Raw genomic sequence first — 27,650 nt, 5'->3', positions numbered from 1 at the left:
TCAGCACAGTCACAGTGCCCTAGGGACATCACAGCCATCCCTGGGGAGGCCATATCATAACACTGTTGAATGCTTTTTCTGTTTCAGTTTTTTGGATGTAGTTGTTTTGTTTTAGGGCTTGGCTTGTTTCTTTCTTGCTTTCTTTGATTTTTTGACTTTTTATTTTTTGATCATGAAAGTCATTAATGATGAATGAGCTCTTATAGGACTGGACAAAGCAACTAAAGATGAATCCTATAAGTAGGGAAGAAAAGGAGACCTTGGAAATTATGGACAAATATTCTGAATTTTAATATTTGAGAAGCTGCTGGAACAATTAATCAAGCACCTACTGTAAAAGATGGCAATTAAGAGCATCTAATCAAGCCAATTTGTAAGCATCCAGAAGAAAATAATCTAATAAATATAGGTAGCATGGGGTTAATCAGAAACAAATTATGCCTGATCAACGTTTGTTTTCTGGATAAGATAACAAGCTGCATAGATAAAGAGCAAACAGAAGACAGACTATTACAGGATTGCAGAGGCATCTATCAGTTTTGCAGAAAATGTTCATATTGGAAAGGAGAAGAATTTGGATTTGACAGAACTACTCTTAGTCCTACAGAGTCAGAGAGAATATTCAGTGGCAGAGTTATTAACAGCAGAGATAGCAAAATAAATTTATCCTGGGAATATTACATTCAATTTTAGGGAAGCATCCTAGCTAAAAAAAAGAATTAAATGATAGGAGAAATTTCCCAGAGGGTTTTTTTGGATCATTGTCACATTGAAGATATTCAGTAGTGGAAAAAAAACCCATCTAATAACAACAATTAAGAGGAAATAAAAGTAAATCTATTGCAATGTATGTACTTAATGGCACATTATTGATCTTTTGTAAAAACAGTTGATTTCATGTAATGATTGGATGTATTTTTCTACTCATGGTCAGAGGACACTCCCAAAAGGCACTTTCTCCTGTGAGAGGTCTCTTCATATTCTTAGTGACTGACTGTACATAGTGGATGGATGTAGTTCAGACAATTGGACTTAAACTAGTCTGGGTAGTGAGCCCTTGTACTCTCCCTTTCCCTTCACTATTCCTGCATGTTCTGTTCTGAGGCTATTACATGTGTGGTGCTCCAGTATCTCAGTTCCCTTCTTTGATTCAGATTCTTTTTTCTTCAATGCCTGGCTACTTTCTGATAAAATTTTAAATAAATCATGGCAGTGTACACAGTTGCTAATAACTTTTTTAATTAGAGAAACTTACAAAACTTTCAGGAAACACAGCTATATTAGAGGACCTATTTCTTTGCTGAAGAAACTTAAGTACCTTACCAAAGGCTAAGAAGCCAAGACTTAAATTCTGTGCTTCTTGCTCTTTTGTCTTCTCAATGTTGGATGTACATTCCACCTGCTATGGAAGCTGACACTGTTCTCCAAGTATTTCATTTGATGTATCTTTATTTCAAGATACAATGTTGCATAGGAATAGGGAGTTCACAAAGATAACTTCTTTAGACCCAAGGACTTTAGTATCATGCAAAGAAATATGGTGTAAAGGGCTCACCAGGCAATATGAAATTGTACCAGGGAGAGGTATCAGATTTTGTTCCTGCCCCAAATTTTGGATCAAAGGCTGTAAAATTAAAACTAAAGGATCCAAGTCTCAAAACAGCAAGACAGATGGCAGGTATAAAAATATACCAGATCCACATGTCAGTTCCAATCTTTTCTGCCAGTCTCCCATTATGATGGTGGCTCTGTCAGATCTGATACCCCTGCCTCTCTCAGATAGGGAAAGGACAAAAAAAAATTGGAGCAAAGATAAGGTCACTGGTAGTATCTCACTCTCCAGCTTCAGAAGGAGGTCAGAGTAACACACTTAGCCTTCTCTTCAATCAAGGGCCCCTAACATATGTCTATTTCACCTCCATCCTTCCAGGACCCTTACATTTACCACAGAGGTGATATGAGAGCAGCTGGGTTTCTGTTGTAACAGGTTGGCCACTTCACTGCATCTGCACTGGTTGCCACCCTGTCTCCAGGGTACCCTCTTGCTTCACTTTCCTGCCATGCCTTGATGGAAAAATATGAAAGTTGTTATGATGAACATGGGCCGACAATGAGAGGTCACAGTCGGCAGGGCTAACCGGACCTTATCATGCATCCACAGGTGCATCTCAAGTAGGGCAAAGAGGTGATCCTCCCCCTCTACACGACACTGGTCAGGCCACAGCTGGAGTACTGTGTCCAGTTCTGGGCACCCCACTTCAAGAGGGATGTGGACAACATTGAGAGGGTCCAGAGGAGGGCCACCCGCATGATCTGGGGACAGCAGGGCAGACCCTACAATGAGAGGCTACGGGACCTGAACCTGTTCAGCCTTCACAAGAGAAGGCTAAGGGGGGACCTGATGACCGTCTATAAACTCACTATGGGGGACCAGAAGGGTTTGGGGGAGACCTTGTTTCCCCTAGCGCCCCCCGGGATAACAAGGAATAACAGCCACAAGTTGTTGGAGAGTAGGTTTAGATTAGACATCCGTAAGAACTACTTCACAGTTAGGGCGTCTAGGATCTGGAACCAACTTCCAAGGGAAGTGGTGCTGGCTCCTACCCTGGGGGTCTTTAAGAAGCGGCTTGATGCCTACCTGACTGGGGTCATTTGAGCCCAGTTTTCCTCCTGCCCAGGCAGGGGGTCAGACTTGAAGATCTACTAGGTCCCTTCCGACCCTACTTCTTTGATTCTATGAAGGTGGGAGGCTACCCATTTTCCCACCCTTCTGGTCACCAGGGCTTTAGTACATGCTCCAACCTTGCCTTTACGTGTCCCATGCCTCACAGACATCATACTGTAACGTAAGTAGGTCCAGCTTACAACCGGGTCAAATATAGCCCCTTGTAAGGCCTCTCCCATACCACCCTGCTTGGGCCTCTCCATAACCGCCCCCTCTCACAAGGGCCTCTAACACTCCGCCCCTCTCTCACGAGGGCCACTCACACACTGCCAGTGTAGGCCACACTCAAAGCACCCTACTCTGAAGAGAACTTCGGGCTTGTCCCCTCATATCTCAGCCAGCCCTGGCTCAGCCTCTTGGGCCTCTCCTGTGACCCTCATCTAGGTGGTGACTGCTGATTCACCCCACTCCAGGCTCACTTGGCCCTAGGCCCTTTCCAGGCTTCTACTCTCAGGCTCCCCCTTCACAGCCACAGGACTCTCAGGTGAGCCTGGGTTCTACCCAGGGTTCCTCCTCCTGACCTGGGCCCCTGCTTCAGAGCTTGCCAGGAGTCTGGGCTCAACCTGTCCAGTCTTACCCACCAGGGATTTGGGGGCTGGGGTTAGAAGGTACTCCACACTTGCCTTTCACCGGGGAGGTAACTAGCCTGGCATTTCCTGGGAGCTCCCACACCACCAGGAGTCCCACCTGCCCACCCTTCCCTGGAAGGATGCAGTTTTAGGTTTTGCCCAGGGCCAGGAGCACCTGCCCTTACCTCCACAGTATTCCATGCTGCAAGGGAGCTGGATGGTACTGCTCACTCAGCTGCAAGCAGTTACTGGCTTTTAGGGCGGACCCATGTTTGAAAATGGCCACCTTCATCAGCCACCTGGCCGCTCCCTGCTCTAGCCCTTAAAGTGGCAGGCACCAGAGTTGCACTGCCACAGTGTATATATCACTTGCCCTTGAAAAGAAAACATTCTCACACTAATCCATTTCCAGGTTACCTTTGTTGTGGGCTTATCTATGATTTAGATCTGATTGTCATTTATTTCATAGATTTCATATATTTCATAGACATTAGGGCTGGAAGGGACCTCATCAGATCATCAAGTCCAGCCCCCTGCCCCAGGAAGTCAGCTGGGGTCATAGGATCCCAGCAAAGAAAAACATCCAGTTTTCTCTTGAAGGCGTTCAAAGTAGGTGCTTGAGCCACCTCCAGCAGCACACTGTCCCAGACCTTGGGGGCTCGGACAATAAAGAAGTTCTTTCTTATGTCCAGCCTGAAGTGGTCTTGCAGGAGTTTATAACTGTTCAATCTTGTCATCCCTTGGGGTGCTCTGCTGAACAAACATTCCCCCAGATCCTGGTGAACACCCCTTATAAACTTATAGGTGGCCATCAGATTGCCTCTGAGCCTGCACTTTTCCAGGCTGAAGAGTCTCATAGCTCTCAGCCTCTCGTCATAAGATCTGTTTTCCTGACCTCTGATCATGTATGTGGCTCTCCTCTGGACTCTCTCAAGCTTCTCCACATCGTTTTTGAATTGTGGAGCCCAAAACTGGACGCAGTACCCCAGCTGCGACCTCACCAAGGCTGAGTACAAGGGAAGAATGACGTCCCGGGATTTGCTTGAGAAGCATCTATGGATACAAGCCAGGGTTTTGCTCGCTTTACTAGCTGCAGCATCACATTGAAGGCTCATGTTTATCTTGTGGTCAATCCTGACCCCCAAATCCCTCTTGTCCGTAGTGCTAGTCAGCATAGTACTGCCGAGTCTATAGACATGCTGCAGGTTTTTCCTCCTAAGGTGGAGAACCTTGCATTTTTCAGTGTTAAACACCATCAGGTTCTCATCTGCCCATTTCCTGAGCCTGTCAATGTCAGCCTGGATTACCCCCCTGTCCTCAGGTGTGGATGCTTTACCCCAAAGTTTGGTATCATCGGCAAACTTGGCCTGTCCACTTCTGACACCAATATCTACATCATTAATTAAGAGGTTGAACAAAATGGGCCCAAGGACGGAGCCTTGAGGGACCCCACTGGTCATAGATTTATAGAAGTAGGGTCAGAAGGGACCTTGTAGATTATCAAGTCTGACCCCCTGCTCTGGGCAGGAGAGAAAACCGGGCTCAAATGACCCCAGCCAGGTAAACATCAAGCCTCCTCTTAAAGACCCCCAGAGTAGAAGCCATCACCACTTCCCTTGGAAGTTGGTTCCAGATCCTAGCCGCCCTGACAGTGAAGTAGTGCCTTCGGATGTCTAATCTAAACCTACTCTCTAACAAATTGTGGCCATTATTCCTTGTTACCCCGGGGGCCAGTAGGGGGAACAGGGTATCTCCCAAACCCTGCTATTCCCCCCTAGTGAGTTTATAGATGGCCAACAGGTCTCCCCTCAGCCTTCTCTTGCGAAGGCTGAACAGGTTAAGGTCCTGTAGCCTCTCCTCATAGGGCCTGCCCTGCTGTCCCCAGATCATGCGGGTGGCCCTCCTCTGGACCCTCTCCACATCCCTCCTGAACTGCGGCACCCAGAACTGAACACAGTACTCCAGCTGTGGCCTAACCAGTGTTACATAGAGGGGGAGGATCACCTCCTTTGCCCTGCTTGAGATGCATCTGTGGATGCACAAGGTACGGTTAGCCCTACTGACCGTGACCTCGCATTGTCAGCCCATGTTCATCTTGGAGTCAATAATGACTCCAAGATCTCTTTCTGCCACCATGCTCTCGAAAAGGGAGTTTCCAAGCTTATAAGTGTGCTGCTGGTTCCTGTTGCCCAAGTGCAGCACCCTGCACTTGTGAGCATTGAAACCCATCCTATTTTCATTAGCCCACCCCTGTAACCTGTCCAAGTCCTGCTGTAATCTGTCCTTCCCTACTAGCATGCCCACCTCACCCCAAATCTCGGTATCATCAGCAAATTTAAACAGGCTGCTTTTTACCCCGTCATCCAAGTCACTAATAAAGAAATTGAACAGTGCAGGCCCAAGGACCAAGCCCTGGGGGACTCCACTGCCTATTTCCCTCCGTGTCGAAAAAGACCCATCCACCACTACCCTCTGAGTATGACCCTTCAGCCAATTTGCAATCCATCTTACTGTGCAGGCATCAATGCCACAGTCACCTAGTTTTTTGATGAGAATGGGGTGGGAGACAGTGTCAAAGGCCTTGCTGAAGTCCAGAAAGACTACATCCACCGCGACACCTGCATCCAATGCTTTTGTGACCTGATCATAGAAGGCAATCAGGTTGGTCTGACAGGACCTGCCCCTAATGAAACTGTGCTGGTTGCCCTTGAGCATCATCCCTGCTGCTCGCCCACCACAGATGTGCTCCTTGATGATCTTCTCAAAGAGCTTCCCTGGGATTGAAATAAGACTAATGGGCCTATAGTTGCCCGGGTCACAGGGCACCATGACAATTGACTTCCGTCAACCACCACCCTTTGGGTCTGATCATGGAGCCAATTCCCCAGCCAGCGGATCATGGTGGACCTGAGGCTGCAGTTGGCCAGTTTTGCCAAAAGGTGATCGTGGGATACCAGATAAAAGGCCTTTTTAAAGTCAAGATATATGACATCAATCTCCTCCTCTTGTCCAGGTGACACGTCACCTGGTCATAAAAGGAAATGAGATTGGTCAAGCATGACCTACCTGCAAGAAACCTGTGCTGGCTATCCCTCAGGGTGTTGCCAGTGGCCAGTTCATTAAGGACGGCCTCTTTAATAATCTTTTCTAATACCTTCCCCAGGATAGAGGTCAGGCTGATGGGCCTGCAGTTTGTTGGATCCACTTTCCTCCCTTTCTTGAAGATAGGCACCACATTGGCCTTCCAGTCATTGGGCACTTCACCAGAGCACCAGGTGCTCTTGAAGATCCATGCCAGGGGCTGAGCTATGATGCAGGCCAGCTCCTTGAGTACGCTGGGGTGTAAATTGTCAGGGCCGACTGACTTGAAGGTGTCCATCCTCTCAAGGTGTTTCTTAATGAGGTCAGCATTTATGGAGGGAAGGAACCACCCTCACTCAGGCATCCCTGTCCCATAATGGGCAGGAGCATCCCATGGCTGAACTGACATATATCTACTGTGGTCAGATGGCTTTATTTTGTGTCTCCTTCACATAAGCCATCTGTGAATCATCTACATTACTGCAGACAACTCAAATCCTCTTTCAGAACATTGGGTAATCCCCTATGTAACTGGACTTTTCTACAAAATGTAAAGAAAGAGATCACCCTTTTACCAGAGTGCTTGATGCATAAAAGAGGAGCAGACAGTTGTTCAGAAGACAGGTTCTGAATTTGGCAACTGGACATCCCTTAATAAAAATATGGAAGAGACTTTCACATCACCTTCGTTTCAGGATGTGGTTGTATCTCATGCACTAGTGAAAAAATTCAGAACTGTTCTCAAATCACCAGATGTGTTAATAAGGGATATTTTTCACTAAGCTTTTGGCATTCTCAGCTCTCACTCTCTAATAGAATTCCACTTTCTTTTCTGTCTGTCTATTAAAGAGAGGTTTACAACTTGCAAAACTCATTTGCTCTAGTTCATCTTCCGTTTAAGTAATTTAGAAAGCGGGACAGATAATCCCAACTACCTCAAAAGATTTTTCATATTTCCGTACACAGCTCTGGACTCTTTAAAGGTGGAGGTGGGTTGTCAGAGGACCTAAAGGTGGCCAGGTGCATTATTGTCCTTCACATGAAGATAAAAAGAAAATTGATTTATTGGGGAGAAAAACCTTCTTTTCCTTCACTTAGACTTTGTACAATGGCTGTAATTACATACTGTCAATATGATCTTTGGAAGAAAATGTCACTGTTCACAAAAATAAAAGTGCTGTCATTATAGAGGGTCAGAAAGTAGTGAAACATGCCCTAAATTTAGTTCTTCAAATTCACCAGCTAGAACCATAGCTTCTGTGATTTTAGAAGATGTGTAAGACTTGAATCTTAGGGCTTCCTGCAGGAAGCAAATTCAAGGTTGAGGAAATTCATTTTGAGGCAGAATAACTTTTCAGTATGAGGATGAATTTGTGGAAAGGATGGAAACGAAATATACTTCTAGGTCTTTGCCTTGATCTGTTGACCAGGAATAGACCTGGAATACCAGGTTTCCACTCACCATTCTCTGTGGTGGGCAGTTTAGTCAAGTAATGAGGTCATTTCACAGTAGTGTATGGAGAGCAGTCCCAGCTTAATTCTACTGTGAGAGTCTCATGCTTTACTGCAGAGGTGTCAAACAGGTTTGGTGCAAATATTGATTACTCTGTGATTTTTATCTACCTTGAAATAGAGCATTTCCTGGGACAGCTCAGGATTTCCTAGCTACCACAATGACAATGGGACTATCCTGGATATTTGATAATTTAATTAATAAAGCTGGCTATATTTGGACCTGTTTTTTTGACTGATGTTGCAGGTCAGCTAATTGGATCTTAAGCCATTACCTCTTGCACTTGAGATTGGGGCTCTCATTTCTTCTTCTGGGGTGAGGGAATTTTTTAGATGCTCTGCCCTCATAGGTTCATAGAACCAGAAATGCTCTAGAAAGCTCTGAGGGAGAATCATTTCCATCAACACACCACTCAGCTGAGGGTTTGGTAGGATATTATAAGTACTCTTTTGTCCTCCACAATTAACAGAGTCACCTCTTTGCCAGCTTCATTTTTACATGTCAGCCTGGCTTGTTGATGAACTGTGACAAGTGCATTGAGAGGGAAGATAGTGAGAGTTGCTGGTGGCATAATTTTTGTGCTGTGGCTGAGCAAAGTTCCTTTAAATTCTGAATGAAAGGCCAAAAGGGACCACTGCGATCATCTCACCTTACCTGCTGTACAGCATGAGCCACAAAACTTCTGTGAATGAATTCTTCTTTCAACTGGAATAAAGGTTTTAAAACAACATCCAGTACTGGTTTTAAAATTGCCAGTGATGGAGAAATCACTTCCACCTTAGATTTGTTATTCCAGTGTGTAACAGGGTTCTGACTGAAACCCTGTTACTGGAGGGGTTTTTGGCAGCTGCAGATAATCATTGCCCAGTGGGGAAGGAGGCACCCCACGCCTGCCGAGAGCCAATGGGACTCAGCACCGAAGGATAAGAGGAGGAAGAGGCCCAAGAGAAGTGCCTTTGGGCACCACGAGAGAAGGCGACGCTGTTGAGGACTCTCTCCATGAAGGATCCAGAGGGAGGATCCCAGGTGCAAGGGATCCATGTGACCAAACACTAACTGAGTCCTGGGGCCGGCAGCCCCCCTCCTTACCCACATGAAGCCCATGGCAGCAATGGTGAGTCACAGGGGAGCGGATCCACAACTCGGAGAAAAGCCGCGGCCTCGTGCCGGGAATCGGCGAAATTATCTGGGAGCCAAAAGGGGGTGGAGGACACCGCCCCACCCCTGAAGAGACAGGAACCCAGCACCCCTAGTCTGAGGAGAAGGGCAATCGGGACAAGGGACAGATAAATGCCCCGATCCACACCCTGGCACGGCACGTGGCAAGGGAAACAAGCGCCGCTTGTAACAAACTGCTAACAAGGTAATTAGTGGCAGGCAGTTCAGATGCTATGCCACACTTACCACCTAATTAAGTTAGCAGGGATCCTCCTCAGAACACAGGGGATCCCGGAGATGACTCCAATGGACTGCCTCCTCCTCCAGGTTTTCCTGTAAGAGAGAGCGAGCGATAAAGCACCTGTATTGTACTTCGATCAAGTGTGGTCCTTTTCTGTGGGTACAAACCAGGGTAACACCTCTTTCCTCCCTATTTTCTTTAATAAGATCGAAGTCATGGCAGGTGAGAATCAAGGGATTTAGGCGGTATCCTGCACGGACACGCTGACAAAGTGGTGCATTGGCCAGGAAAGTGGAGGGCAGGACAAATGCCATGGACACGCAGGCACCCACAGACTGGCAGCAGGTACACAACCTCATGTTAAGGCTCATCCAGGGCCAGCAGGCTCAACTGGAAGAAATAGTGAGGATGCAGACCCAGGAGGCAGAAGCAAGGATCCAGCTGTGGGCCTGTCAACAAGATCTCTGCGAAAAAATCACAGCACAACAGACATCCCTGGTAAGAGAAGGGGGCGGGCCGCGACTGCCTCAGATGACAAGGGAAGATGACGTAGAGGTCTACCTAGAGGCTGTTATTCCACTAGAGGCATTCAAGCGGGTGGTGATGACCACAAAATGGGACCCGGGAAGCTGGGCGGCCAGGTTGGGGCCACTCCTCATTGGGCCAGCCCAGACTGCCTACTGCACCCTCAGTAGGGTAGAGGCACGGGACTATAAGAAGGTGAAATCAGCAATTCTATATTGACTAGAGATTTCGCCAGAGATGTACCAACACAAATTCCAGGCCAAGAAGGGACCTGAGAGGGGCCAGCCTCGACTGCTAGCACAGGCCCTCCGGGACCTGTCCGAGCAATGGTTACAGCCAAAAGAGCATACTACTCAAGAGGTAGTGGACCTGATAGTCCTAGAACAATTCCTAACAGACCTCACAGGTAATGCCCAGAGATGGGTCCGGCGCCATCAACCAAAAACAATGGAGGAGTCACTTCACCTGGCAGAAGACTATGCTGCAGCCAAGGGGGAAGGAGAAGCACCCAAGAGAGAACAAGCTGGTGGTCCAACTCTCGCCTCCCGACAGATCACCGCTGCCCCTCCTAGGCAGGGAGAGGCTATATGAAGGGAGGGACGCACAGGGGGCTACCGGGAAGTGGTCTGTTACCAGTGTGGGGAGAAGGGCCATATATCCCGGTTTTGTCCTAGGTCAACCCCTGGCCCCAGTCCCACGGCAGAGACACACGATGAAAAAATGGATTGCAGCTTCGGACGTCACCAAGGCCCAGGCCAGAAGAATAAGCCATGGTGGAGGTCCGTATAGGTAATACAATTATACCAGCGGTAGTGGATACGGGCTGCTCCCAATCAATAGTCTGCAGTGATTTGCTGCCCCTGCATCTAGGTAGCGCTAGCACCCCAGTCTCCATGATATGCATGCATGGGGTGGTCTACACCTACCCATGAAGAAAGCTGGAACTCTCGGTACTAGGGCGAACAGAAGAGATCATGGTGGGGCTAGCCAAAACTTTGCCCTGCCTGATGCTGCTGGGTCTAGATTGGCCACACCTGAGAGAGCTCATCTGCCAGTGGATTGCAGACGTGCCCAGGGAAGATGAAGCAAAGCCCCAGGCCCTTTGATTCAGGGACTTGGAAGAAGGCCTGAATATCAGTCAGATGATAGAAGAAGGAGACTTCCTCCAAGAACAACGCCGGGAGCCCTTGTTCCAGGACCTATGGAAATCCCAGCTTGAGGAACATGAGGGAGCAGCTGGAGCAGACCTGAGACCCCCCCACACCCTACATTATGAGGTAAGAAGGGGCCTGCTCTACAGGGTAGAACATCTGGAGGAGGGAGGAAAGAGAGCCCAAATCCTGGTGCCCCGGTGATACTGGAAGGGCTTGTTATGGGTTGCCCATACCCTGCCCATGGGAGGACACCTGCGGAGAGATAAGATGGAGGCCAGGCTCAAACTCAAGGTCTTTTGGCTGGGCATATATAAGATGACAGAGAAATTTTGTGCGGAGTGTCCGGAATTCCAGGACACGGGGGGTGGGGGGTGTAAAACCAGGTAGAGTTCCCTTGATACCCATGCCCTTGATCGAACGTCCATTTGACCGCATCACCTTGGGCATAGCTGGGCCCTTCCCGTGAAGCAGGGCAGGATACCAATTTATCCTTGTGATAAAAGATTACGCCACTCGGGTCCCAGAGGCAGTATCATTGAGATCAGTGATGGCCCCAGCCATAGTAACTGCATTACTACAGTGGATTGCCTGGGTGGGGATACCCCAGGAGATCTTGACAGATCAGGGGAAAAAATGTATGTCTAAGATTCTAAAAGGGGTCTGCCAGGTGCTGAAGATTGAACAACTACGCACCTCAGTGTATCATCCCCAGACTGACGGGCTGGTGGAGTGGTTCAGCCGTACCCTTAAGGGGATGCTCAGGGCCTGCATACAGGGGGATCCTCAGGAGTGGGATGCCCTGCTGCCCCTGTTCCTCTTTGCTATAAGGGAGGCCCCCCAGGCCTCGATGGGTTTCGCCCCATTCGAATTAATTTATGGGTATAGCCCTCAAGTGTTACTGGACCTAATATGTGAAGAATGGATGCAAGCGTGGACGGACCCATCCCAACCCCGGGTGGTGGGGGAGTTCTGAGAATGATTGCAGAAAGCGCAGGAGATAGTGCAGAGGCACCTCAGCCAATGCCAAGAGAAGCAAAAACAACAGCATGACTCTTGAGCTACCGAGAGAGAGCTGCAGGTGGGGGATTGGGTGGTGGTATTACTCCCCAACAATACCCACAAGCTCATGGCCCAGAGGCAAGGGCCCTTTCGCATAACGCGACGTACAGGGCCCGTGAATTATGAAGTCTTACAAACAACACTGACATGAAGAAGGCAAATATACCACATCAACCTACTGCGTAAATGGCACCAGGGGGATGGGTGGCTGGTAAAGCCAGAGGATGAGATGGAAGAAGAGAATAAAACCACTGTGCGAGACTTGACAGGGGCCCGAGAGGAGCCCCGGGTAGATGGCCAATTAGATCCGAGCCGGCATGCCGAAATAAAAACCCTGATTGCTGAATTCCAAGACATGTTCAGGGAAATACCGGGGGAAGCTAAGGGAGTCCACCACCATATTATAACTCCGCCAGGACGTATAATTAGGGACCATTGGAGGAGGTTGCCATGTCACCTATGGCCGGTTGTCCGGCAAGAAATTGAACAAATGAAGAGACTATCAAGAGGATTATCAAGGAATACAGAAGTCCCTGGAGGAGCCTCATAGTAGTGGTACCAAAACAGGATGGGTCCGCTTATGTGTCGATTATCGGAAGCTAAATGAGATTGCTAGGTTCGATGCCTTCCCGATGCCGCAGATTGACAACATGCTAGAGAAGATAGGTCAGACCCGATTTATATTCAGGCTGGATCTCACCAAGGGGCACTGGCAGATCCCAATGGCAGAGGAAGATAAAGAAAAAATGGCTTTTGGGACTCCATGGGGGCTCTTCCAGTTCAAAAGAATGCCATTTGGGCTACACAGGGCAGCTGCCTCCTTCCAACGGTTAATGGAACACCTGCTTACCCCACATCAAGACTACACGGCGGCCTATATAGACAACATTATCATCTTTTTTCCTAATTGGGAAACCCATTGCAAACATCTGCAGCAAGTACTAGGGAGCCTCTGACGAGTGGGGCTCACAGTGAACCCCAAAAAATGTGCTCTGGGGAAGAGGGAGACGCAATACTTAGGATTTTTAGTAGGCCAAGGAGTCATCAAGCCAATAACTGATAAGGTGGCAGCCATAAAACAACACCCTCTACCGAAAACGTTGAAACAGCTCCGATCCTTCCTAGGGTTCGCCAACTACTACCGTCAGTGCATCCCCAATTTCTCAGAAAAAGCAGCCCCGCTGACAGAATTGACAAAGGGATGCCGCAACCCAATTTCCTGGAGCCCAGAGGCCCTACAGGCCTTTGACCAACTGAAAGAGGCCTTATGGCAACACCCGGTCCTATATATGCCAGACTTTCAGAAAACCTTCTTTTTGCAAACAGATGCCCCGGCAGTAGTGCTGGGCACAATACTATTCCAAAAGGAGCAGGGAGCCAAAAGACCAGTGGCTTTCACCAGTAGAAAGCTTAAACCCACTGAGATCCGTTATTCTACTATAGAAAGGGAATGTCTAGCAATACGATGGGGCATAGAACTCTTCCAATATTACTTGTTGGGCAGGAAGTTGTGCTTATCATGGACCACACACCCCTGCGATGGTTAAGCACGGCTAAATTGAACAATACCAGGCTTATGAGATGGTCCCTGGCTTTACAACCTTTCTGTTTTTCAGTGGAACATTGAGCAGGATGAAGGAGCAGAAATGTAAATTTCTTATCCTGCCCAGGAGACGTTCCTACAAAGGGCATGATACACATCAAGGAAGACACGCCAGAAGGTCAGGTACCAAGCTAGGACCTTCTAATGTGAGCAAGAATTGTTGAGAAGTCCTTATCCTCTTTCCTTTTGTTTGGGGTCAGTTTTCCCCCATTTTTTTTTTTTTTTGCTCTACCTTGTTCAAGCTTCCCCTGTTTTGGGGCAGAACCCCTCAGGGGGAGGGAACCAAGTAACTGGAGGGGGAGGTGTGTAACAGGGTTCCAACTGAAACCCTGTTACTGGAGGGTTTTTTTGGCAGCTGGAGATAATTATTGCCCAGCGGGGAAGGAGGCACCCCATGCCCGCCGAGAGCCAATGGGACTCAGCACCGAAGGATAAGAGGAGGAAGAGGCCTGAGAGAAGGCGATGCCGTTGAGGACCCTCTCCATGAAGGATCTGGAGGGAGGATCCCAGGCACAACGGGTCCACGTGACCAAACGCCGACTGAGTCCCGGGGCCGGCAGCCCCCCTTGTTACCTACCTGAAGCCCGTGGCAGCAACGGTGAGTCACAGGGGAGCAGAGCTGCAGTGCAGAGAAAAGCCGCGGCTTCACGCCGGGAATCGGCGAAATTATCTGGGAGCCAAAGAGGGGTGCAGGACACCACCCCAACCCTTAAGAGACAGGGACCCAGCACCCCGAGCCTGAGGAGAAGTGCAGTTGGGACAAGGGACAGATAAATGCCCCGATCCACACCCCAACATGGCGCGTGGCAAGGAAAACGAGCACTGCTTGTAACAAACTGCTAACAAGGTAGTTAGCGACAGGCAGTTCAGATGCTATGCCACTCTTACCGCCTAATTACATTGGCAGGGATCCTCCTCAGAACACAGGGGATCCCGGAGATGACTCCAATGGACTGCCTCCTCCTCCAGGTTTTCCTGTAAGAGAGAGAGAGCAATAAAGCGCCTATATTGTACTTTGATCAAGCGTGGTCCTTTTCTGTGGGTACGAACCAGGGTAACACCTCTTTCCTCCCTATTTTCTTTAATAAGATCAAAGTCATGGCAGGCGAGAATCAAGGGATTTAGGTGGTACCCTGCACGGACACCCTGACACAGTGGTATCTTCCAGGATACATAATTACATTTAATTTCTAGTTGGACTTTTTCTAGTCTCAACTTCCAGCCACTGGATCTTTTTTTACCTTTGTCTACTAGTCAAACACCCTTTATCAAAATTTCCCTCCTCCTCCTACCCATGTCCACACCATATCAAATCATCCCTTTTTCTCTTCTTTAATAAGTTGAAATAGATTATTGTATTTTATTAGCATGCATGTTTTACATCCCTTTAATGATACTTGTGGCTTTTCCTGGAACTCTCCCAATTTTTCAGCATCTCTTTCTTTGTGTTGTGGACACCAAAACCTGGCACAGCATTCTAATTGTGGTTGCACCACAGCCAGATACAGAGGTAACAGACCTCCTGAACACCTACTTGAAGTTGCCCTGTTTAGCCTTCCAGGAATTGCATTTGGTTATCACATCACAATGGGAACTCATGTTCCACTGATTATCCAGCATGACAAAAAGTCCTTTTCAGAGTCACTGTTTCCCAGGCAGATTTCTCTATCTTTTGTAGCTTGCAATCTTTATTCCTAAATATATAACTAAATTGGCCATATTGAAAGGCATGTTGTTTGATTGTACCCACCTAACCAACTGATCCTTAACCTTCTGTATCAGCTCTCAAGTTGTGCCTGTTCAGAAAGCAAAGGCAAAACTTTACACCTTTAATCAGGTCTGTGAAATCTGAGAGCAGGAAGTCTGTAAATCCCAAGCACCCTAACTCAGTAGTTGATTTGAGTGCCTCCTATTGTGAGGAAATTGCCTTTTGCCTTGCTGATAGAGTTAAACAGATTTGATATAGGTTCTCTGTCTCAAAGTTGACAGAACAAAGTTTTGAAAAAACAAGGGGGGTTTCTTCCATGCTAGAATTCTAGCCACTGATGTATGTGGAGATACTGGAAGCCCTGAAAAAGCCTTGTCCCCCTGCTTTGGATGCATCTCCTCTTCTGGTTGATCAGTGCATCTCTTATTTGTTGACACTGTTCATGACTTTCTTATAGAGAGTTGGCAGCTTATTGTTTTAAAGGAAGTATTAGTGTGGCCTCTGCTCTAGAAGTCATACTTGATGCTGAAAATCTAATTATTAATCAGCATCATATTTTCCCATGTGACAAAGGTTGTGGTGAAACAATGCTCAGAATATCTGGGTGCCTTTGATTTCTTTGATCATTACCTACTTGGATATTGACTTGGCTTTAGCTCAGAGTCTGTCCTGGTTGCATTGGCTACTGTTCTGCAGATGGAAAAAAGATGATAGTCTAGTCTGCTGGTATCAAAACCTTTGATCATGAATTGCTGTTGACTCACCTTTGGACCATGTTGGTGTAGGCATAGCTGCTCTTCTGTGTCCCTGTTTTTCTTTGAGAAGTCTACAGACCTCTCAGGTGTGGGGTGCTGCAGGGTAGCATCATTACAGCTCTCACAATCGTTTATACTTGGAACTCCTGGAAGTGTCAGTGAAGAGGCATGGAATCCATCATATTCAGCAGGTTGACAACACTTATTCGTATGCAGAGCCATCCCTTGGGGGGTGGGGGGTGCAAATCAGGGCAACCAACCGAGGCCCTGTGCTTTGGGGAGGTCCTGCAGAGCCAGGCAGAGAGGCCACAGCCCCTCCCACATTTGGCAGTGGCTGCTGCATTTAAGGTTTTTCCCGCCCCCCGCCCCAAATGGTGAGAATTCCTTTAAGTGTGTTCCAGCCAGAAATTCTGGCTTCCACCCCTCTTCCTGAATCTGGTGTGCCCATGATGTTAATTTACCCATGTAAGTGAGCCATTAGGACAGGAAAGGTTGGGAAATGCTGCCCCAGCCTATGACCTGCCCTTGTGGTGGTTCCATGGGTCCTGCATGGTGTTAAGGGGGCCCCACACAGGCTTAATTACCCCCAGTCCCACACCCCTCTAGGACAGTTGTGTTCATATGTCCCTGTCTTGCTGATTCAGGTATGTAGTGCAGACACAGCTAAGAACAAGATAGCTTGAGTACACTCCAGATAAAGTAGAGCTGAACATGGCAGCTGGTGGAAGCAGAACATGGAGATTATAGAAATAATAATCCCTGTGAAAGAGTATGTTCACCATTATTTATCACATGATGGCAGCTGTAACACATGATCTCATAATTTCAAGGTTTAACTATCCTTCCATTTTATTAGCAAGTTTGATCCATTGCTTGCAACTAGTTCAGAAATTTCAGAACTGTAAGAATGTGGCTGGGCACCTGGGGTGAATGCCACACACAAAGGCAGCAGCAACTTCCAGTTGCTGTAATCACAATCATGAAGGTGCAGCAAAAGCCAGATTTTCCTCCCCACAATCCAGTTGGTGCTCTATTACCCCTGCCCGAGTTATACCACACTCCAGAATACAGCAATTTGATTACTCAGGGACTCAAGCTTCCATAGAATTGTACAAAATATGGTTTGTATCTTGTGTCCAGAATATGGAATCAGAATATGATCCATGCTCCTATTCACCCTGCTTTACACTCTGTATATTGTCTGCCCTCTACATTAAGCAGCTAATTCAGCTTCACTTTACGATAACTTTTTTGGGTGCTCTGGATGAACCTGACCTTAGTTATAATCCAGACAGTCTTCCCTCTGAAGGGTTTTTGTGCTCATACACCACCTAGGCTAGGGACAGACATTACGCATACATTGGTTTAAGTGATCAGAAACTAGTTTAACTGGTAACAGAACAGATGTTCAGTGCACATAAGTTTAAAAATGGCTGAAACCAGTTTGAGATCAACCTGGTTGAATGTAGTATCAGACTTAACTGATTTGGTTCAAACCAGTTTATGCAATGTCTGTCCCAGACCCCTTGCTGGTTTAAGATAAACCAGAGTCCCACAGCATCCTGGCATACTCTCTGGACTGGGCAGGGCTCTCTGCTCCACAGCAGAGCTGGCCCTTCCCCTCTGCTCCCTGGCTGGAGCTTGGCAGAGACTGCACGCATCTGCCTGGATTCCCCTTGCTCCCTGCCCCCTTCCCTCACCACTCCCTGCTAAGCAGTGATTCCCCCCTTCTCTGCCTAACACAGACACCACTCAGCATTAGCTAGCATACCACATTCTGGCTATGGTCAGTGCTGTGGGAGACCAGTTCCTTCCTTGGAAAAGCTGTTTAAGAAGAGCTTGAACTAATGGAGAGAGACTTTGTTTTCTGATGGGCTGATAAACACTGAGTTAGGAGTGATAAACACTGTTATCAACTGCCTGCTGGGCTGCTCAGGGTTGGGGGGGGGACCCCTCCCTAATCAGAGCATCCCCAGGGGCCACGCCCCCTCAGCTCAGCACTGTGGAAGGGAAGGGAGGACTATCGTAGTGCCTCCCCACCCCCCCACCCCCCCCAGCTTCTAGCTTAAGCCACTGCAGGCACATGACTGCATTTCTGGGATGTTGGTACAGTTACAAACCGGTTTAGCCTAGTCAGGTTAGACTAACCTGAAAAGATTGAATCAATTCAAGCTCAGGCTTGTTGAATGTCTGTCTTCAGCCCTAGTGTTTAACTAGTAGATAATTAAGCTTTTGCTGTGGAACTAGCTCACCCCCAAAGTTTAGCTCATTTGATCTTCATCTGTTTTAAAAAGCACTAAAACCTGTTTTTCTTTTTCAGAAGTGTTTTTAAATTGATACTGCTCTTCTGGTTTAGTTATCTCTAATTTTGCTTAGGTTGGGGAGGGTGTGTTTCATAATTGTTGTTCAGTGGCCTGAGCACTCTTGCCAGCAGGGGTGCTTTATAAAATGTTTTAACATATATGATATGATATGATATGATATGATATGATATGATATGATATGATATGATATGATATGATATGATATATGTTGTTGTGTACACACACACACACTGACATGTATATAATATAGTATAAGTTACCTGGATTCAGAATTTCAAGGTGATTTGCCACAACCGCCACCCCACCAGCTGCTCCTGAATAGTTATATGATAGTCCTTGTTTTCATCTACATCTGACTAGGAAGCCACAACCTTTCCTTTCAGATTCAGACCTTGATACTGTTATCCCAGCTTTTGTTACCTTGAGAACAGAACACTGTAGTGTGCAATGTGGTTTCCCCTTAAAACTGTTGAGAAACTGAAGCTGGATCCAAATACAACAGAACCCCGACTTCCACATATATTGTGTTCCTGAGAAACCTTGCATATTGCAAATTCACGCAAGTCAAGGTGAATTTTCCCATAGGAAATAACAGAAAAGTGAGGGGTTGCGCTCCTTGGACCTCACATTTATGACACCAAAGGCACCAAATACAACCTTTTCAATCAATACTTTATTTATTATGTTACAAAAACGTATTGTAAACATATTTATTCATTTACATTATAAGTAAAATAATAAAAAAATACAAAGTGGACATGCAACAATCTTCAATTTATCCATCAATGGGGAGCCGAGTCTTCATCCAGGTCAAACACATAAAAAGATGATGGTGATATCTCTCCCCCAGAAGTGGCTGGCTCTCCCCCAGAATTGGAGTGCTGAGAGTCAGTTGATTGTGTTAAGATAGTGCTGTCCTGCTTTCTGAAGAACTTGTCCAAGGAAGACTGTACTGAGCAGCGCTGCTTCTCCCTGTAAAGCTCTGTGTAGCGGGCATTGGCTTCCTTCATCAGCCTGGCAACCTTAGCAGTTCTTTCACAATTGGGGTCATTTTCATCAAAGAAGGCTAGGTAACCATCCAAAAGTTTGAACGCATCAGCTATGCCTTTCATGTGAGAACTCAGGTGGAGGGCCTTTCATTTTCTTCCATGGGTTCTTCTTCTTCATGGCACTCCCTATCCAGCTCAAGAAGATCCTCATTTGAGAGTTCCACCCTATGAGAATTGAGCAGCTCAGCCATGTTTTCCTCATCGACCTGCTCAAAGCCCGCAGTCTTAGCCATCTCGATGATCTCATGCCTTGCATCACTGATAAATTCATCAGCAGTAAAGCCTCAGAAATCATTCACAACAGCAGGGCAGATGTTTTTCCAGACACCATTAAGGCACTTCTGTGTAACATCATTCCAGGCATCTCCAATGATGTCAATGGCCATCTTGATGTTAAATGCCTTCCAAAATTTTTTGACGTTCACCTTTTCTTTTGACTCTGTCAAGGGCCACCTGCCTGTTTATTGGAGAGCCAACCAGAAAGGATGGGTTACTGGATCATTGTTTGAAGATTATTTTTGCAGTCTGCTGCATTTGGAATTGAGTGCTTATTGTGAAAGGCAAAATCTGCCTTTCAAAATTCTACTGCTTCTTTATAATGCTCAGCTAGTTATGAGACTCCAGTCCTGCAGATGTTTTTTTCAGCATGCCCTCCCTCTCCCTACAGTCATAGGACTAGGAGAGGAATCTCAGCTTTTAAAACATAAAATTGGAAGGGTCATCTCATCCAACCCTCTGTGCACTTAATCCAAGTGAAGGTACTTGAGATGAGATGGCATGGGGCATTGACAGGGAACTAGTGGGAGAGGGGTGGTAAAGTTGCCACAACACTGGAATTCCTGCCCAGACCAAAGGAAAAGACATAAAAGCCCCTGCCTCATGATTATGATCCCTACCAGGTTCCAGTTTATGTAAATTGGTACAAATCCAAATTTCTTGTCAGGTGACATTGGTAAGAATATATTTTTGTATATGTGCATATACATATGTTATGCTAATCTGTGTTTAAAATACTAAGATTTGTCTGTGCATTAAGCCATGATGCTATTTGGTAAGTTTTGTTTTAGTTATATTTTTGTTAATATGTTCAGAAAGCCTTCAGGCTGAAATAACTAATAAATACAAATTATTATAATGAGTTCATGTTTTAAATTTCTCAATAGAAAACAGCTTGTCAGTGAACAATTGCCCAAGGAGAAGATGGTTGCATTAATGTTCTCTCAAAATGAGAGCAAAAGTAGCAAAACACTCTGTGAAATGAAAAAAGTAGATGAGCATTACCATACCTAAGAAATGCCGGGAACATATTGCACTTTGATGGTGTTTTTTCTTCTGGGTTACACTGTTCAGGAGGACTAAGATCCCAAACTACTGATGCAGTGCTCAACTCTGAACAGACTCTTCTAGGGGTTTGTGAAACCTCTAAACTTCTCAGCTCAATTTTTATTTTAAAAAATGTTTTAAACCACTTTTCTGCAAAATAAAATGAAATACCTCCTACTCTCATGAGAGAAAACAATCCTGCAAATTTTAGGAGGCTTAGATGTTCTCCCAGCTATAAAATTTTCTGCAATGATCTGCTGATTCCAGTTTGTTCCCTTCTTTGTTATGTTTTCTGTGCTCTTCAGACCCTTCCCTATTACTCATACATCTGAATTAGTGAGGTAGACAGTGTAAGAACAAAATAACAAAATTGTTTCAAACTAGTATTAATTATGAGACTGTTTTGCTACAGAATATGAATGGTAAAGTTGGGAAGATAGTGACCCTTACTGTTGTCTTACAGGAATGTCAGCTCTGCTGGAGAGGAGGCCCGCAGGAGAATGAGGGAGTGTGATGGACTTACTGATGCATTGCTGTATGTGATTCAGTCTGCTCTGGGGAGCAGTGAAATTGATAGCAAGGTTTGTCATCTTTGTCTTTTCAGAAATGAAAAAGCCAGGTACTAAAGATACGTCAGGAATAAAAAGAAAAAAAAAAGGCTTGGGGGGGATGTAATATTGCCACAGAGCTAAATATGGTCGTTAATCACTTCACTTTTAACTTTCTATATATTGGTCTGAGTTTCTTTATACTAGGTATGGCTGCCCTGGAATTCTGTTTTTATTTGAAATGTGTAGAGTTTGTTTTCTTTTCTTTCTTTCTCTCTCTCTCTGTTTTTTTGGTAAATGATTAGAAAACAAAATAGTTGATAACAGTGATTTGAGAGAGGCACACATGTTGATGTTCATGCTTTCCCACATTGCTCTGCCAGTTAATCATAAAAGTGATTGTCCATTCTAGTGTCACTCCAGTTATGAGCTACAGCTAATAGCTATATGGAGGTTCAAAATGTGTGTAGTGAAGAACTATAGCAGTTGCTACTATAAATGGAGCATTGCAAATCAGTATAAAGATACCTATGGTCATGTGTAGATGGCATAAGGCATGTGTGCACAACACTTTAAAGTGGGCTAAATGCTTTTGCATGACTTTAATGGTGTTGATGTTTGCACTCCTCTGTAGTGTATTGTGCATTAATTCCATCCACTGTAGGAAATTCGGTGGTGTAAGGCGCCTTAAATGACTTAGAGCGCAACAGACTAAAATTCCTTTGAGGGAATTTTAGTTTGCTGCCCCTACAGCTGCGGAGCAAAGCACCAGGCTCCATGCAGCTCCATGGCTCTGCAGGAAGCCCTGCAGGCAGCCTGGCAGCAGCCCGGGAAAGCAAGCTCCACCCAAGAAAAGTGACGAGCCTGATCTCCTCCCTTCCCCCTCCCCATAGCCTGCTTGCCTGCCTAAGCTGTGTTGGGGCCTGGTGCTTCCCTCTGTGGCTGCGGTGCCCCCCAGGACTGCCCGAGCCAGGTGCCTGCAGGTGGGTGCTGCCTAGGGCTGCTGCCATGGAGGGAAGCACTGCCCCCCACCTGCAGCCCAGGGACCACTCCTCCCGCTGGCAGCTCACCCTCCCCTCCCCACGAGAGAGGCAGATAAGTCAGTGGGTTGTGTGCACAGCATGGGAATTTAATCAGCCTTAAATTGAAGCGGTGTTTTTTAAACCCTATGTCATTTCCTTGTCTAAGTAGACAGTAGAATTATGGTTACCTGTATATGATAAATATTTGTTAATGATATGTTCTATTAACAACAACTACTGTGGGTTAACACAAGACTTTCTGTTTTATTTTAGAATATACAGTAACAAGGGTATGAGTTTCTTAGATGAAAAGCAACCCTTAATAATTAAAGGATCTCCACATATTTACAAATTGAAGGCTTTATCATTGTCAAGTCAGTATTACAGCAGGGAAGAAAGTGGTTCATATTCCTAGATATGAAGCTTTTTAATTTTCCATGTCTTCAGAGATAGTTACTATCCATGACTTAAGCACAAGCATTAGCACAGATATGCCAGTTTTACTTGACAATTTTTTCAAATACATTTCACAGTAAGGGCATGCTGCAAAGTGCTTATAACAAGACCTCTATAATTTTCAGGTTCTTAGCCTCAACAAAAGGGGAGGGGCTTTCCTGTAGAATTACTAGATGCACAGAATATTTAAAAGAAATCATGTTCCACACAGACTTTTATTCATGTCACCCTGATGGGAATCGCTTACAGAAAGATAATGTATAATGTGAAAATCTACAATTAATTATCCATTAGTAGAGGCTTTATTGGCAATAATTAGTGAAAGAAGCCCAGTCTACCAGGCATGCAGCATAGTCTGGAACAGTCTTCAGAGAAAATCCAGCTGCTGTCATGTTGCCAGCAATTCCCAACCCTTTCCTGCTGTGTCCTGCAGCACTTAACCTGGGATGATGGGGGTATTTTTAACTTCATTTTTTGGAAAGGAGTTGAATCAGGGGTGTTTCAAAGCTCTCTGATTCAGCCTGTGTAACAGAAAGTAAAAGTTAGGGGGTTTCAATGAGACACAGTGTTAGGAGAAGTAAGAGAGAATACAGAAGGGGAGGAAGTCTGTCATTTGTAGACTCCTTTTCATAGCTCAGATACTGATTTTTCAGCATTTTCTTTACAGGTGACTGAACAGGTGTCAGATTGTTTACTGTTAAAAGGGCTAAATAAGGAGCACAGTAAACTCCCATTTTTGTCTCTTATTGATAATGGGGTCTACTCTATTCAGAGCAGGGGTGGGCAAAATATGGCCAGCGGGCCAGATCCAGCTTGCAGCGGGTCCCTCGGTCGTGCCTGGCCCAGGCACAGTCCACCTGTGCTGGGGCAGCTCCACAGCTGGACTGCCTTTGTAGGTAACCCAGGTTGCAGGTGGCTTCTTCCAGCTGCTGCTGGCCCCAGGCTTGTGGTACTGGCGGGGACCTGAGCTGCACAGCCCCGACCCCATGCACCCCATGCCTGCTCCAGGCTCACCTGCCCAGGCTCAGCAGAGGTAGCATGAGACAGAGGCTGTTGCTCAGTGGAAGGGGAAAGTGGCCCTGGCCTCTTCCCCTCCTGCTGCCAGCAGTTTCCTGCTGTCACTGCCATCTCTGGGCTGCCCTACAGGTCAGTGGTGGCAATGCAGAGTAGACACAGAGCAGTCATGCGTGGATTCCAGGTGGCTTCAGCAGGGAAATGCCAACAGCGGGTGGGGGATAGCTGCTTTTCCCCCTCCTATAGCAGGGGAACGCTGCCACTGCTGAGCCTGGATGGGCAAACCCAGAGCAGGTGCAGGGTGCGTGGGGTCAGGGATGTGCAGTGTGGGTCCCCACTGTTACTGTGGGCTGGGACTGACAGTGGCAGCTGGAAGGAACCACCCCTGCCTGGGCTGCCTAGAAAGGCAGTCAAGCTGCAAAGCTGCCCCAGCCCTGCTGTGTGCCCAGGGGGTAGCAGGACATGCCATGGGTGAGCAGCATGGGGCAGGCCAGGTCAGGGCTGTGCCCAGTTCCCAGTGATCTCCTCCAGTGGGGTTGAGTCCAGAGTAGGCGTAGGGTGGGACTGGGGCTTTGCACTGCTGATAGTGGCAGGGAGGTGCTGCAGGGAGCACGGGCTCTGGACTGTTGTGGAGTAGGGGTGGAGGCAGATGCTGAATAGCTCAAGGCAGTGCACGCAAGGGGCTCCCATGCACACCCTACTATACCCACAACCACACCCTCTGCCACAAACAGTCACACACCCCACAAATACCGCACCCACCCACACCTTCCCCCTCACAAACTCCACATGCACACACCTCCATACACCCCATACCAACACACACATATATCCACACATCTCCACAAACACTCCCCCCCATACCCACCCACCCTCCCTCACACACATACATCCATACACACACCCACAGCCCCCCATAAACCCCATACTCACCCCTCCATACACCCCACCCCTCCACATTCCCCTAAAATATACAAGAGTAAGACCTAATTTTCAACTATTATGCTGTCGCCACTCAAACACACACAAACCAGGACAAAAATATTTTAAAAAACTAAAATTAATGTATGTTATTGTCAATGTTTGATTTTTAGCATACAATTTGTATTTTTTTCCAGTTCCAAGATGGCAAAACCCCTTACCAGAAGGAGTACTTCTGGGGCTGGGGGGGGTGGGACTTCTGGTGGCAAAGGTCAGGGATTAGGGAGCGGGGCTTCCAGGCCCAAGATCGCAACCAGAGGGCAGGGCAAGTGTCAAGGGGTGGGGCTGCCCTTGTGTCTCTTGACAGCTTGCCAAAGCTTGTTAAACAGCACTCTACTGGAAATAATTACCCACCCCTGATTTCTTTATGACATGCCGCAACCATAAGCACAGTGAGGTGAGCGAACAACAAGAGAATGGTTGGGTTAACCTGTTAGCCTCATTTTATTTTCCTCTGGGAGAAAGCTTTTGTCTAGCTAAATGCAAAATGAATTCTTTGTGCTTCATGAATAACAACTTACACTCCAAAGCAAGGAGGAATGATTTAAATCACTCAATATTTTTGCAACATTTCTTTAAAAAATGTGTGCTATTGGACATTTTAGATTATAACTTACTGATCATAATTGCTTTTTATTAACTGCCACTATCAGCAACGTATTCTGAAAGCTAAAAAGAAGAAAAAAAATTAAGGCCCTCATCTTCCAAACATGTAAATACAAAAACTGATTTACATGAGTAGTCCTAGCAACTTTCACAGAATTAGTCATGTTCTCTAAGTGAAACAGATCCATAAAGTATTTAGTGCATTAGAGGGCTAACATTTAGATTTGCTGCTAAAAGCTTGTAATGTGAAAATCTTTGTTACTTCAAACTAAATTGATGAAGAGTTAAAAATAGAGAATTGTTTATGCTTTCAGTACATCAGCAAAGTTGCTGTGAGCACATTTTATGCCTACGTTCCAACTTTTTTTGTGTGCAGAATTAGAGCTGTAGAATTAAATTCCTGCATCTGTATTTTGGCAAGTAGCGTTAGAAATTTCTAAATAATCTATATGACAAAGGAGCAAGAGTTTAATAGATTCCACACTGCAAAGCCTTGAGGAGGAATCCATTTCTGTTTTCTTGGCTTATGGAAGTTCTCTTTATTGGAAAATGGAGTTGGTTGTAAATATGCTAAAAGGTATTTGCCAGTTTGTTGTATGAGTTTGTGTTGTGTTCCCAATAAAAATGTAAATAAGAATGTGGGCTTGCCTTTTTCAAGCACACATGAAAATCTGGAGTGTAAAAATTTTCATTAGAAAATCTAAATGATACTAAAAATTAGAAAACAAATTAACAAATACAAAACATCTACTAAAAAGTTATGACTATAGAGCAAAAGTAAAAAATTATCAACATATACATAAAAATAGAATGACATTTCATAAAAATTACACCCCAGGGAATTATGCGCAGAAAAATTCAAAATTATGCACTGAGTCCTGGGGGTTGCATGTGGTGGCATGGAGCCAGCTTAGCCTTGCCCACTTATGCATGCCTTAGGGCCAGACCAGATTGGCTCTGTGCCAGCACATAAGGCTTGCAACACTGCAAGAAGGAGCCATGTACCATTGGGCCAGCTGGACTCTGTGCCTCCATGTGGGACTTCCACCACTGCTGCAGGAAGCTGCATGTGGAAGCACAGAGTCACAAGCCATCAGACTGGCTAGAGTGCTGCTAGAGTGCTGAAAGCCCCACATGCTGGCACAGAGCCAGCCTGGTCTGGGTCAAAGGTGCACACCATTGGGCTGGCCAGGCCAGCTTCATGCTGCCAGGTGCAGCCTCCAGGACTCAGCTGAAGCCGCGTGCAGCTGGGAGGCTCTTCCATGATGCGGCCCTGAGGTCCCACTGCCAGCAGCAGCAGGGACTGTGCACCATGGGGGAGGGGGTGTGGTGGGGGAGCCCACACCCACCCTCAAAGCCCACACACACACTCACACCCACCTAAAAACCCCATACTTACCCGTCGTCCTGCAGACAGGAGCTCCCAACTCACCAGTTGTCCAGTCATGCACCACCACGCTTGGTGCCCCCACATGGGATTCCCAGCTGAAGTGCTGGGAGCCTTCCAAAGGTGGAGGCACAGAGCCTGCCCCTATTAAGTTATGCAAAATGATGCAGTTATGCATGGTCATCTGTATTATGTACAAAATTCCATGGGCGCATAATCGCATAATTCCCTGGCGTGTAAAAATCACAGAGAAGTAGGGCTGGAAGAAACCTCCATAGGTAGGGTCCTACTGAATTTATGGTGGAAGTGGGCTGTGCAGTAGCTTCTTTAATCTTGAAAGCTCCCCCTCATTGCTGCGGGTCCCAGGTGGCCCTGCTACTTGGTGCCGACCAGTTGGGAGGCAAAAACGGCACCATATTTAAAATCACAGTATTCACCTCCCTGTGATCAGAAGTGAGCACCGGGGCCCCTCCACCAATTGGCAGGGGTTGGGCGGGAGGCGCAGGGGAACCTGTAAAATTAAAGGAGCTGCCATGCAACCAACTTCCACCATGAATTTGATAGGTCCCTATCCATAGGTCATCTAGTCCTACCCCCTGTCTGAGGTACGATTGTACCTAAATAGATTTTAGAAAAGATGTATGTAAAGCTTTACTTCTAAAACTATTTTAGATTGTTATTTTTTGTCTGCTTGGTGCCAAAAAGAGTAAACGTAACATCAGCAGAGCTCATAAGGTTGAATCTGAAAGGGAAAGTAAAGCACATTTACTAAAAAGTACAGAAATTATTCTGAAGGTCTCAAATGGATAAATTTAAAATTACAACTATATAGTTGAAGGAGATTTCAAG

The 27,650-nt window shown here is 46.3% G+C and overlaps 1 protein-coding gene across 7 annotated transcripts in view; it reads left to right on the top strand.

Annotated features, from left to right (window-relative positions):
• CTNND2 (catenin delta 2) overlaps positions 1-27,650 on the top strand; it is a 1,263,346-nt gene that overhangs the window by 1,093,067 nt on the left and 142,629 nt on the right. For all 7 annotated transcript variants that reach the window (XM_019483895.2, XM_059728600.1, XM_019483890.2 and 4 more), the window contains one exon: positions 21,251-21,368. In XM_019483895.2, coding sequence (XP_019339440.1) covers positions 21,251-21,368 — 118 coding nt within the window. The remainder of the gene's footprint in view (positions 1-21,250; positions 21,369-27,650) is intronic.

Source organism: Alligator mississippiensis, chromosome 5 (assembly GCF_030867095.1).
Source record: "Alligator mississippiensis isolate rAllMis1 chromosome 5, rAllMis1, whole genome shotgun sequence".
Lineage (NCBI taxonomy): Eukaryota > Metazoa > Chordata > Crocodylia > Alligatoridae > Alligator > Alligator mississippiensis.
The sequence above is the reverse complement of the archived record's forward strand: the minus strand, read 5'-3'. Positions and strand labels throughout refer to the sequence as shown.